This window comes from Canis lupus, chromosome 37 (assembly GCF_003254725.2).
Source record: "Canis lupus dingo isolate Sandy chromosome 37, ASM325472v2, whole genome shotgun sequence".
Lineage (NCBI taxonomy): Eukaryota > Metazoa > Chordata > Mammalia > Carnivora > Canidae > Canis > Canis lupus.
In genome coordinates, this window is record NC_064279.1 from 26,437,255 (window position 1) to 26,448,614 (window position 11,360).

Here is an 11,360-nt window from a genome sequence, read left to right on the forward strand (position 1 = left end):
TCCCTGTGCCACCTTTTGAAAACTCAGAATCATTAGTCCACACTCAACCAGTTTATTAAAGGCAGGGACCTTCATCCAGGTCCAGAAGGGAGAAGCTGGGAGATACCCCACCTTCCTCTCTCGGCTCCCCTCGTCCCCAACCACTCATCTACAGCCCACTCCCAGGAGGTCCTAGGAGATGGGGCTGGCGTCAGGCAGACTGCACTGCATAAATACTCAAGGGGCCACAGCCTGAATCAGCAGCGTCAAGGGTGGGAGACAGGGAGACCAGGTTGGGGGTGGGGAGGGGTGGCTCCGAAGGTAGCTCCCGGGGGGCCTGTCCTGAGCCCGAGGACCCACACAGCTAGAGAGTGGGGCCCGCGGGCTGCCCTGGGATCCGAGGCCACGGCCAGCCCTGTCCGGCGAGGCTGGCAGGGGGCTGCGGATCGTTGGGGAGGAGGGGGTGTCGCCGTGCCGGGGTTCCGGGGCGCGGGGCGGGCTCAGGTGCTGTTGCCCTGCTCCTGCTCAAAGAGCAGCATGGCCAGCTGGGTGCGGGAGCCCAGGCCCTCCAGCTCGCTCTGGCGGCAGCGGTGGTACAGGTCCTCGCTGAGCCGCGCGCTGCACGCCTGCGCCCGGTAGCGCTGCAGCAGCGCTGGTTCCACGGCGCGCAGCACGTGTAGGCCCGAGAAGCGCAGGAACAGCTCGTACACGTCCGTGCTCTCCAGCAGCTCCTCTTCCTGCTCCGAGGCCGCTGCCAGCCGTCCGCGGGCTGCCACGTAGTCGGAGTTGTAGAAGCAGGCCTCGCTGGCCGCCTGGCGGTCGAAGCGGCCCGTGTCTCGGCCCAGCTCCGGGGGCCCGGGGCCCTGGGGGGGCGCCACGGCCGGGTGGAAGGCCTGGAAGTGCATGGGGAAGAAGGCCTGCCAGCCAGAGATGGCGTGCATGCGGCAGCGGTTCAGGAAGTCGGGCGTGAGCACCGTGTCGGGCCCGGCCAGCAGGAACAGCGTGTCCAGCGGGTGCTTCTTGGAGAGCAGGTCCATGAGGCGCAGCGGCGAGGGTGCAGTTGTCTGCACGCTGAGCCAGGGCACCCGGGCACCCGGGAAACGCCGCTCGAGTTCCGCCACGTGGGCCTTGACAGGCGCAAAGACATCTGCGTGGGCCGCCCGCTGGGCCTGTCGTGGCTCGTACAGGAGCAGCAGGGTCAGGGCTGCAGCCGCGTCACCCGGCTCCAGCGCCGCGGTGGCGAAGGCCTCCAGGAAGCCAGGGGCCAGGTCCCGCTCGGCCGCAGCCAGAGGCAGCAACACGGTGAGACGCGACGCCTCGGTGACGTAGGGCACAGGCAGGATCTCCACGCGGCTCAGGGGCCGCAGCAGCTGCACCCGGCGGGTGAGGGGCCGGCGGCCGCCCTGCGGGGTCAGCACCTCCAGCTGCAGGTCCAGCGTGTACTCCATGCCGCGGGCAGGATCGAAGCGCCGGTAGCCGTTGACCAGCTGCTGCTTCTCGAGCCGCAGGGCCGGGTGGTAGCGGCGGTTGAGCTCTTCCAGGGCGGCACCCAGCACGTCGGCCACGTCGGCCCGGTCGGCCCCTCGCAGCGGGCAGCGGGGCGAGCCGTCGGCGCAGGAGAAGGCGTGCTGCTCTGTGAAATAGTCCCAGCGCAGCACCTCGAAGCGAGAGGCCGGGCGGGATGGTGCGGGAATGCCCACGGGCCAGGCGGCCGCCCGCTCGCCGTCAGCTGCCAGGTGGCTGGTGTTCTGGATCTCCCACTAGGTTGGAGAAATAAGACCATGAGCAAGGCAAAGACCACGGGTGCCGGCACGTAGCCGGAGGCCTAAGCAGCCAGCAGGTGCTCCCTGGGGAGCCTGGCCCCCCGCCAACCTCCGCTATCCCAGCACCCTCACCTATCCTTTTCCCAGATGGGGGCAGCCTAAGAGTTAAAAAGGAAGTTTCTGGAAGAGCTTTGCAGAAAGGGCAGAAACAAACAGGCACTGGGCAACCGGTTTGTTCTCTGACTCTACTGCTAGTTTTAATTTCCCTGGGATCTCTCAGATGTCTTGGGATATGTCCCCTCCATTCCCCGGGCCCAGACCATACCTGCAACTCCTGGATCTCTTGGTATGTGCGTTCCAGCTCAGCTCGGGCAAAAGCTTTGTGCAGCTGGTACATGTGCACGGGGTCATGCACAGGGTGGGCGGTCAGGGCACTGCGGAAACGGGGGTCTCCCTCCTGCACATGCTCCCCAGGGCTCAGCTCCAGGTAGCTATAGTGTACTCCCTGGCGAGAGGAAGGGAAGGGGGTCCGTAATGGGAAGAGCGATGGGACAGCCTCCCCACCTGCCTCCCAGCGTGGGCCTCAGTTTCCCACCCTATGACCTGTTGTGGACCTGGAGTCAGAATTACCAGGTTGAAGGCTACCTTGACCAGTTGTGACCTTGCGTGACTTTGGGCAAGCCTCTGCTGGCTCATCTGTGCAATGGGCATACACATCCTACCTCAGAGCTGTGCAGGGGCTCAAATAAAATAATAACAGCCAACACTGAACCCCTACTCTGTGTGAGACTAATCCCTCACGTTGTTTTTTCCAATCCCCACGACCCCTGAGCAATAGTTATTTTTGTTGGTATGGAGGAGGATGCCAAGGTTCAGGAGGTGCAGTGATTTACCCAAGGTTACAGGGATACGAAGTGACAGCACTGTCATGGAAAACCCAGACCCCTTACTTCCCACCACCCCTTCGCCTCTGGGGGAGGGGGGGCGGGTGCACATGCTCAGACGGGAGGCCCCGGTGGGGCGGCTTCCGCGCGCACCTCGTGGTCGCCGGTGCAGCCCACCCCCGTGGCATCCAGGATGCAGCGGCCCAGCCACTCATCGGGGCGCGCACTGACGATGTCGTTGCGGCAGCCTTCCAGGTGGGGGCGCAGCTGCTGCAGCAGTGTGCGGGACAGCAGCACCCCAAAGCCTCCGTGGCAGTAGCGGCCTGGGGCGGGCTCTCCCCCGATGAAGTCCTGCGGCCGGCCCAGGTAGAGGTGCGCGGCGGCCGCCAGGCTGAGACGGCCGGCCAGGCGAGCCAGTCCGTGGGCCTCGGTGTAGGTGGCATCGGGCACGATGAAGAACCAGTCAAAGTCGTCGCCGTGCTGCTCCAGGAGGTGGCGCAGCGCCAGGTGCAGGCGCCCGATGGGCCGCTCCTCGCCCAGGGTCACCACGGCCATGCCCGGCGGGGCCCGGCGGCCGCGAGAGCCTGTCAGGAAGACCACGCGCTCCAGCCGGTGGCCCAGCGTGCGGTTCACGGCCACTCCCAGCGTGGGCAGCGTGGCTTGGGAGGTCAGCACGGCCACAAGCAGCCTCTGCCGGATGCCCAGCTCCGTGCTGATGTAGCGGGTCCTGGGGGAGAAGAGGGCGCAGGGTCATCAAAGAGACAACAGGGCGGGCGCGGGAGAGATGCACGGGCCGCGGCAGGTCACATCCCCTCCGGGCCTGCTTCTCCGCCTACACGGAGGAGGACGAGAAAAACAACTGTGTCCCAGGGGTCACCGGGATTTCCCCGAACTACTGGCCTCGCCCGCACAGCGCTTTCCGGAGGTGCCAATATCCACGCAGACGTGAGAGACACATTGTGGGTCTGACTCTGTTTCGCCACTTAGAACTTAGCTTGTGCCCTTGAGCAGGTAACGTAACCCCCTGAGCCTCACCCAGCAGCCTGCTCCGTGGAAAGGGGTTGGCGGCATCTAATCACAGCGCTTAGCCAGGCGCTCAGCTCGCCGTCTCTACTGATTTCTAGATAAAGATGCCATTGGCCACAAACGCATGGCACAAATGACTCAAGGGAATACCTGGCACAGGACTGTGGTGTGTTTGGGACAAGGGTGAACTGGGGTCGGGGGCTCCAGTAACTCACCTTCCGTAATGCAGAAGGCAAGTGGCAAAACTGAAATCTGAACTCGGCGTTACTCGGGAGAAAATCGTTCCCATTCGCGGGCGGGGGCTCTGATGCCCTGGGTCCCTCCCCCGGCCCCCAGGTGTGGCGCCCAGGAACAAGAGAGGCAGGTGGATCCCAGTTCTCGCTCTAGGCACCCGACGGCGCCAACCGGGGAGCCAGCGGGGTCGAGCCAGCGGCGGCCGGAGGAGGGCGAGCTCGGCCAGCCCTGGCCCGGCCCCGGCAGGGCCTCGCACGCGCTCTCCCTCCGGCTCCCTCCGGCTCCCTCCGGCTCCCGGGGAAGCGGGGCCGTCGGAAGTCATCGGCGCCGAGGACTTCCTGGCCGCGGCCCCTCCTTCCGGAGCCCGACCCGGCCCCGGCGGCCTCCCCGCGGCCCGCCCCTACCTGACGGCCTTCTTGGCGGCCTGGCCGGGCTGCGCGGGGTGGTAGGGCAGGACGCGCGGCTCCCAGCTCTCCGCCGCGCCCGCCGCCGGCCGGTCGCGCTCCGCCCCGGGCTGCACCGAGTTGGGCCGGCGCGCCGCGTTGGTGTTGCCGCGCGGCGGCAGCTCAGGGTCGCCGGGCTGCGGCGGGCCGGGGCCGCACGGCTCCTCCACCCAGGTGACGCTGAGCAGGCTCAGCGTGAAGCCCAGGGAGATGCCCACGGCCACGGGCCCCGCGGGCCGCAGCACCGACAGCAGCAGCGACGCCCGCATGGCGCCGGGACCGCGGCGGCCGCGGGAGGCTCGGAGGGGGCGGGCCCGGCCCGGGGAGGGGGCGGATCCGGAGGGCCCGGGCCCCGCGGGCCGCCCGCTCCCTCCCCGCCGACGCGGACGCGGCCGCGGGCCTCCTCGGCTCGGCGCACGGGCGCAGCGCGGCGCGCGGGAGGCTCGGCCGCGGCCGCCGCTGTCCGACGTGTCACTGCGAGGTCCCCGCCCCCGGGGCGGGGTCTCGGGCCCCGGCGACCGGAGGCGGCGCAGGAGGGGGAGGTTAAAGGGGAAGGACCCCCGGAAGTGCCCCCTCCTCAGTGCGGGCGAGGCAGACGCGGGGGGCGGAGTCCCCCGCCTGGCCGGCGTGGTTGGTGCGGCCCGGGTGACGTCAGGAGCCGCCCGCCCCCGCCGGGATGGTGCGCCCCGGGTGACGTCAGGAGCAGAGGCCGGAGCTGTCCATCAGCACCAAGGGCCGCGGGCGGGCTCGGGGCATGGGGCCGCGGCTCCGGGGCAGCCCGAGGCCCTGCCGCCGCCGCTCTGCTTCCCGCGGGCGCGGCCCGAGCCCCCGGACTCCGCGGGCCTGGGGTGCCGGCCGCCGTCGGAGGCGGAGCGGCGCCGCCGCCGCACGGAGACCAGCCGCCCCGGCCCAGCAGCCCCCTTCCCCGCGCGGCGGACTGGCCTCGGACCCCAGCCGGCCGGGGCCCCCGGCGCTCCGCAGCCCCGGCCCCTCCGGCCCCTCCGGCCCCTCCGGCCCCTCCGGCCCCTGCGCGGCCTCCCTGGCTCCGGAGCTCAGGTCGCCTCCAGCCCAGGTAGATCGTGGACGACCCCAGGCTTGGCCGCCCGCCGAGGGGTCCCGGGCTGCCTCCTCAGCGGCGGCTGCTGCGCCCCTCTCCCCCAGCCCAGGGCCCCCTTCTAACTTCTTCACCCCGGCCTCCCGTAGCCGGGCACTCTGTTGCCCTTTGTCTTTTGCGCCACTTCAGAAATGCCTCCAGAGCTGCACGACATGGGCACCACCACTCCTTTGTGCACTGGTGTCCTTGCCTGGTTCCCCCGTTCCCATCCTCGCCCCCGTCCTGGTGGAGGGACCCGGGACTCCTCCTTGACCCCAACTTCCTCTCTGTCAGGCTGACTTGGGAGGGTGACTCCCTTCCATCCCCGGCACTATGCCAGGCACCGTGGCGACCCTCCGGTTCCAGCTGCTGCCCCCCGAGCCAGATGATGCCTTCTGGGGTGCGCCCTGTGAGCAACCCCAGGAGCGCAGGTACCAGGCACTGCCGGCCCTCGTCTGCATCATGTGCTGTCTGTTTGGAGTCGTCTACTGCTTCTTCGGTGAGACCCCTATCTCGTCCCTCATCTGGGCTCCCCACTGGTTCCCCAAATTATTTCTCTAGGCTCCCCAGATCTCTACAACCTCAGAACACCACCACCACCACGAATAGCTATCTTTCTTTTCTCTTTCTTTCATCCCACACATGTTCATGGATCATCTAGACTCTAGATCCTAGAAAACACAGATTTTTGAATTAGGCATGCTTGACTTTGAAACTGGCTCTGCGCCTTACTAATTGTGACACCTTAGCACGGCAACCTGTCTGAGCCTCAGTTTTCTCATCTGAACAGTGGGGATAATGATATTCGTCTCACATAGGGCTGTTGTGAAAATAGTAGACACTCAATAAATAATAGCTATTGTGGTGAAGCTGAGTTTGGGTCACTGTGCTACGTGGGCACTGAAAACATTTAGCAGGGTGATTGAGCCTAGGCCTTTGCCACAGGGCATGTTGTCCGATAGCGGGGAGACTTCTGGAACATTCACAGCTGTAATACATGTTAGAATGTGCTGGACAGTAGTCACATACAGGGAGATAGCCTATAAGGTAGGTTCTAGTAATCAGGGCTGCCCTGAACAGTTGTATAGGATGGGCACCGCACAAGGGAGTTCAGTTGAATAGGCAATTGGGGGCTGAAATCCAGCCCATGCTCACTTGCCAAACTCTAGGCCTGGGCACAGACTGCTTTGCCTAAGGGAAGACATGACTTTTTCTAATTTGCACAAAGGTGCCAGATGGGCTAGTGGAGTAAGTGCCCGGTGACTCCAGCAAGTTACAGAATTTCAGAGAGGACAGCAAACTCCATGGGCTGGGGGCCTCCAGGGGGAGCATCAGAGGCAACTGGAGGAAGTACAGAGGTCTGGATTCCAGGCTGAGCAGAGGTGCCGTAAGACCAGTGCTCTGCAGCCTCTATACGTCCCCCCCGCCCCCCGCCCCAAGAATGGCGGCACAGTAGGCCCGGATGGGAGCCAGATGGTCCCTCCCCTTCCACCCCCAAACTCTAGGCTGAACAACTGCAGAATGAGCAAGAGGAAGTGCCCTTCCAAGGGTTCAGGACACATTCTGGGTCTCCAAGGAGTCTGTCCCCTCATGCCGTCCACTACCCATACCCACTCCTTCTGCAGTGGGTAGAAGCACACAGTGCAGCCCAACATTCCCCCTCTCCTGGGCTTCCCCGTCACCCTACCCTCCTCGATGCCCTCGTTCCCAGGATCTTAGACGCTACGCCCTTGTGCATGTCCTATTCCTCTTTCTACTCTTTCTAACCCCAGAACCCCCCGGGCTCTGACGCCTCCCCTCATTCCTAAAGCTGAATCTCCTCTTTATGAACTTTCTCTTTGGTGCTCCCTGACCCCTTGACCTCCATCTCTGACTTCCATCTTCCCAACTGTTCAGTATCCACAAGTCCAGGTACTCTACCTTCCAAGTTCACTATCTACCTTCCAGGTCCTCTTAATGGGTGTAACTTCCATTTTGCTGAAACTCTATGACCACTGTCTCCCCTTATAATCCTCTTTGACACCCTGTGACCCTAGTGACCCCCACCCATCTCCAGTTATCTCATTACCTTCCATCTCGCTGTCTCCTTCTATTATTCCTAACACTTTGATCCCTGTGATGCCATTGTTGGCCCCTCTGCCCCGCCCCACCATTTCCCATTTCTCTGCCCTCAATGTTACCCTCTCTCAGAATGTCTTTAATATTCTCAACGATTCCATGCCTGTCAATTCCCCTACTTGCAATGACCTCATCTTCTGGAACCCCTCCCCAAAAACCCTGCTTCTCCATTCTCTTTGTCATTTTGTAATAATGTCATATCTCTGAAGCCCTATGACCCCTCAGAGACCGCATCTTTCTGAACCTGTGTGACCCTCATCTCTCAAGTTCTGACTTCTAAATACCTCATTTCTCTGAACAATCCCTCCCAAGGCCCCAATGATTCTAATTGCTGATCCCCTTGTGACTCTAATGACCTATCTCTCTGACCCCTATTATTCCAAGGATCCTAACGACCCTATCACTGATTCACTCTTGACAGCAATGATGTATCTGACTCCTCTGACCCTTAAAGACCCAATGCTCATCTCAATAACTCTATCTCTCTGCTTTCCCAGGGACTCCCAATGACCTATCTCTCTGACCTCTCTGGATCTCAGTGGTCCCATAACTGATGCCCTCAGGACCCCAGTGGCCCCCAAGTCTCTGATCTTAGCATCTTGGTCCTGGTTCCCATGTGATTCCATGTCCATGACCCCTCCGATCTCCTGCCTGGAGCCAGGTGCCCTCATTTTGGCCCCTCACTAGCCTTTGTTCCCCTCTAGGTTACCGCTGCTTCAAGGCAGTGCTCTTCCTCACTGGGCTGCTGTTTGGCTCGGTGGTCATCTTCCTGCTGTGCTACCGAGAGCGGGTGCTGGAGACGCAGCTGAGCGCCGGGGCAAGTGCGGGCATCGCGCTGGGCATTGGGCTGCTCTGTGGGCTGGTGGCCATGCTGGTGCGCAGCGTGGGCCTCTTCCTGGTCGGGCTGCTGCTCGGCCTGCTGCTCGCTGCTGCCGCCCTGCTGGGCTCCGCGCCCTACTACCAGCCGGGCTCCGTGTGGGGCCCACTAGGCCTGCTGCTGGGGGGCGGCCTACTCTGTGCCCTGCTCACGCTGCGCTGGCCCCGACCACTCACCACCCTGGCCACCGCCGTGACCGGTGCTGCGCTCATTGCCACTGCTGCCGACTACTTTGCCGAGCTGCTGCTGCTGGGGCGCTATGCGGTGGAGCGACTGCGAGCCGCCCCAGTCCCTCCCCTCTGCTGGCGGAGCTGGGCCCTGCTGGCACTCTGGCCCTTGCTCAGCCTGATGGGAGTTCTGGTGCAGTGGCGGGTGACAGCCGAGGGTGACTCCCACACAGAAGGTGAGAGGGCCCAGGCCAGGGTGGGTGAGAGAGAAACGAGTGGCCAGGGATGATGGGTGGGGGGGACGGTGGGTACGGGGTGTGGGGGAAGGAGCCGTACACACCAGCGGCCGAAGGCCTCAGTACGGTTGGAGAGCTGACTGGCTCAGGGTCTGGGGAGACAGTACCTCAGCCCCACCATCCATTCTGTGACAAGGTGTGGGGCTGTGTGGCTTTGAGGCAAGCCCATTACAGGCACAGGGGATACGACCGAAAAAGCGCCTGCCCTCAAGGGATTATATTCAGGTGGAGGGAGACAGACACTGGCATGCAAACAAACTGGCTAATTCCAGCTCTGCGGTGGTACGGAAGAGATATGCAGGGCAATGTGAACAAGGGACCTATAGAGGCTATTACAGATAGAGTGGTCGGGGAAGGCCACTTGGAGGAGGTGACATGTAAGTAGAGTGCTGGAGGTTAAGAAGCCACATGCAAAGAGCTAGAGAAGAGGGAGCAGCAAGGGCAGGTCTCCAGAAAGAAAGAGCTTGGTTTGCTGAGGAAGTGGACTGGGGGGTGGTGTGGGGGGGGTGGAGGCATGTCGTTTGTGTGGGCCCCGTAGGCCACGATGAGGACCCTGGATTTTACCAGGAAGGCAGTGTGATGCGACTGCAGGTTTAAAGCTGGGGGATAGACTCTCATTGAGGGTTTGGGATGCTCATGCTGGCTGCTGAGTGTAGAAAACATCGGGGAGGGCCAGTGTGGAAGGGTGGCCCGGTGAGGAGGAGGCTGTGGTCGTCTGGATGAGAGAGGATGATGGCTGGTTTACGTGAGTCACTGGGGGCTCAGGGTGGGCAAAGGGATAACAGCTGGCAAGGGAGTACTTAGAAGTCTAGGAATCTTCTACCATATGACCTTTGGAAGAAAAAAAAACAATTGCCAGAAATCCCATCTGGGGGGTGGGAGACCAGGAAAGGAAGGGGGAGTGGGGGGTCCCAGACAAAGGGAATCCGGAAGCCTGGAGCCCTGAGGTGGGGAGGAGCGGGGAGGCTTGGGGGAGACAGGCCCGTGGGCCCATGAGACCCTTCTCTGCCCATCCCCTCACAGTGGTCATTAGCCGGCAGCGGCGACGCGTGCAGCTGATGCGGATCCGGCAGCAGGAGGAGCGCAAGGAGAAGCGGAGGAAGAAGAGACCCCCTCGGGCACCCCCCAGAGGCCCCCGGGCTCCTCCAAGGCCTGGGCCTCCTGACCCTGCTTATCGGCGCAGGCCGGTGCCCATCAAACGCTTCAATGGAGATGTCCTCTCCCCGGTGAGCACCCCGAGCCCCTCCAGCCCGCATGGGGGAGAGGGGAGTGCTGCAGACTCTGCGAGCAGGAGAGGGCCTTCCTCCCCCGGGGGCTCACCACACTCTAGAAGGCCTAGCATTTGTCCACCTGTTGTAACCCCTGCACCAGGAGCCTGCCGGCCGGGCTCTGGGAGGGAGAGGAAAGGTGTCCTGAGTATGAATATTAATGAGGTACGGTAGAGGGGTGCGGTGGCAGGGCTGGTGCGGAGAGGTCTGGGGTGAGTCTCAGGCTGTGGGCTGCAGGGACAGGATGTTGGGCTTTCTGGGAGGGTCTGGTGTGCCCTCTCACACCTGTCTTTCCTCTCCCGCAGAGTTACATCCAGAGCTTCCGGGACCGGCAGACAGGGAGCTCACTGAGCTCCTTCATGGCCTCACCCACAGATGCGGACTATGAGTATGGGTCTCGGGGGCCGCTGACGGCCTGCTCAGGACCCCCAGTGCGGGTATAGCAGTACTGCTGCTCCCACCCACCTAGACTCTACGGTCACCAGCTCCGCCAGCTTGGGGAAGCCTGCTGGGCCACCACCCAGCCCGCCTGGCCTTGTGGCCTTTGGCCGTTCCCTCTCCCCACCCTGAAGAGGGCTGGTCTGGCTACAAGAAGGGAGAACCTGTCTCTGGCTAGGCCTGGCCTAAGGGGAAAGCCTCTTCCCAAGCTCCAGAGGGGCTCCCGAGGGATGCGGGGTGTGAGCCCTATTGGGGTGTGCTCAGGGTTGTGAGTGTGTCGCCTGTGTGTGTGTGTGTTGTATGTATGGAGGGGTGGGCTTGGAGGGGACACTGGGACCCTTGCCTTAGACTTCTGACTGGTAGGGCTTCTCTCTGAGGTTGGCCCTGCCTCCTCTCCCACTGCTGGGGTCCCACAGGCCACTCTCCTGCATGTCTAAGTGGAGGAGGTCTGCCTTCCTCCCCCATCGCTCCACCTCTCACCCAGACTCACCTAAGGCTTCTTGTCCTTGTCCATGGGGCAAACGGCAGCACCCTCCACCCTGGTCCCCTGTCCTCTGCAAAGCCACCAGCCTGAGAGCAGTGGCAGGGAATGGGGGTGGGGGGTGCTGCTCTGGGCTGGGCTAGGGAGAGGGGCTGGGGGAGGGGGCCTAAATGCACGGTGCATGTCTGGTGTCTGTCGTGCCACCCTGGACACCTCATGCTTCTGTCTCCCCTCACCCCACCCTGTTTTACATATTTTATAAACGTGCCAAACTGTGTGGCTTCTGCCAGGAG

General features: G+C 63.2%; 2 protein-coding genes across 2 annotated transcripts; one reads left to right on the forward strand and one right to left on the reverse strand.

Moving 5' to 3' along the window:
- Nucleotides 1–36: 36 nt before the first annotated feature.
- CHPF (chondroitin polymerizing factor) lies at nt 37–4,638 on the reverse strand. Its single transcript, XM_025442057.3, has 4 exons — nt 4,291–4,638; nt 2,780–3,353; nt 2,068–2,247; nt 37–1,739 (listed from the first exon to the last, which is right to left on the reverse strand). Exons 1-4 carry the CDS (start codon nt 4,596–4,598, stop codon nt 480–482), a joined length of 2,322 nt encoding a protein of 773 aa, XP_025297842.1. The 5' UTR covers nt 4,599–4,638; the 3' UTR covers nt 37–479.
- A 485-nt stretch (nt 4,639–5,123) lies between these two features.
- TMEM198 (transmembrane protein 198) lies at nt 5,124–11,359 on the forward strand. The gene is made up of 5 exons (XM_025442060.3): nt 5,124–5,401; nt 5,717–5,921; nt 8,245–8,820; nt 9,904–10,106; nt 10,454–11,359. The coding sequence occupies exons 2-5, from the start codon at nt 5,756–5,758 to the stop codon at nt 10,589–10,591; spliced, it is 1,083 nt and encodes a 360-aa protein (XP_025297845.1). The 5' UTR covers nt 5,124–5,401; nt 5,717–5,755; the 3' UTR covers nt 10,592–11,359.
- The last annotated feature ends 1 nt before the right edge of the window (nt 11,360 follows it).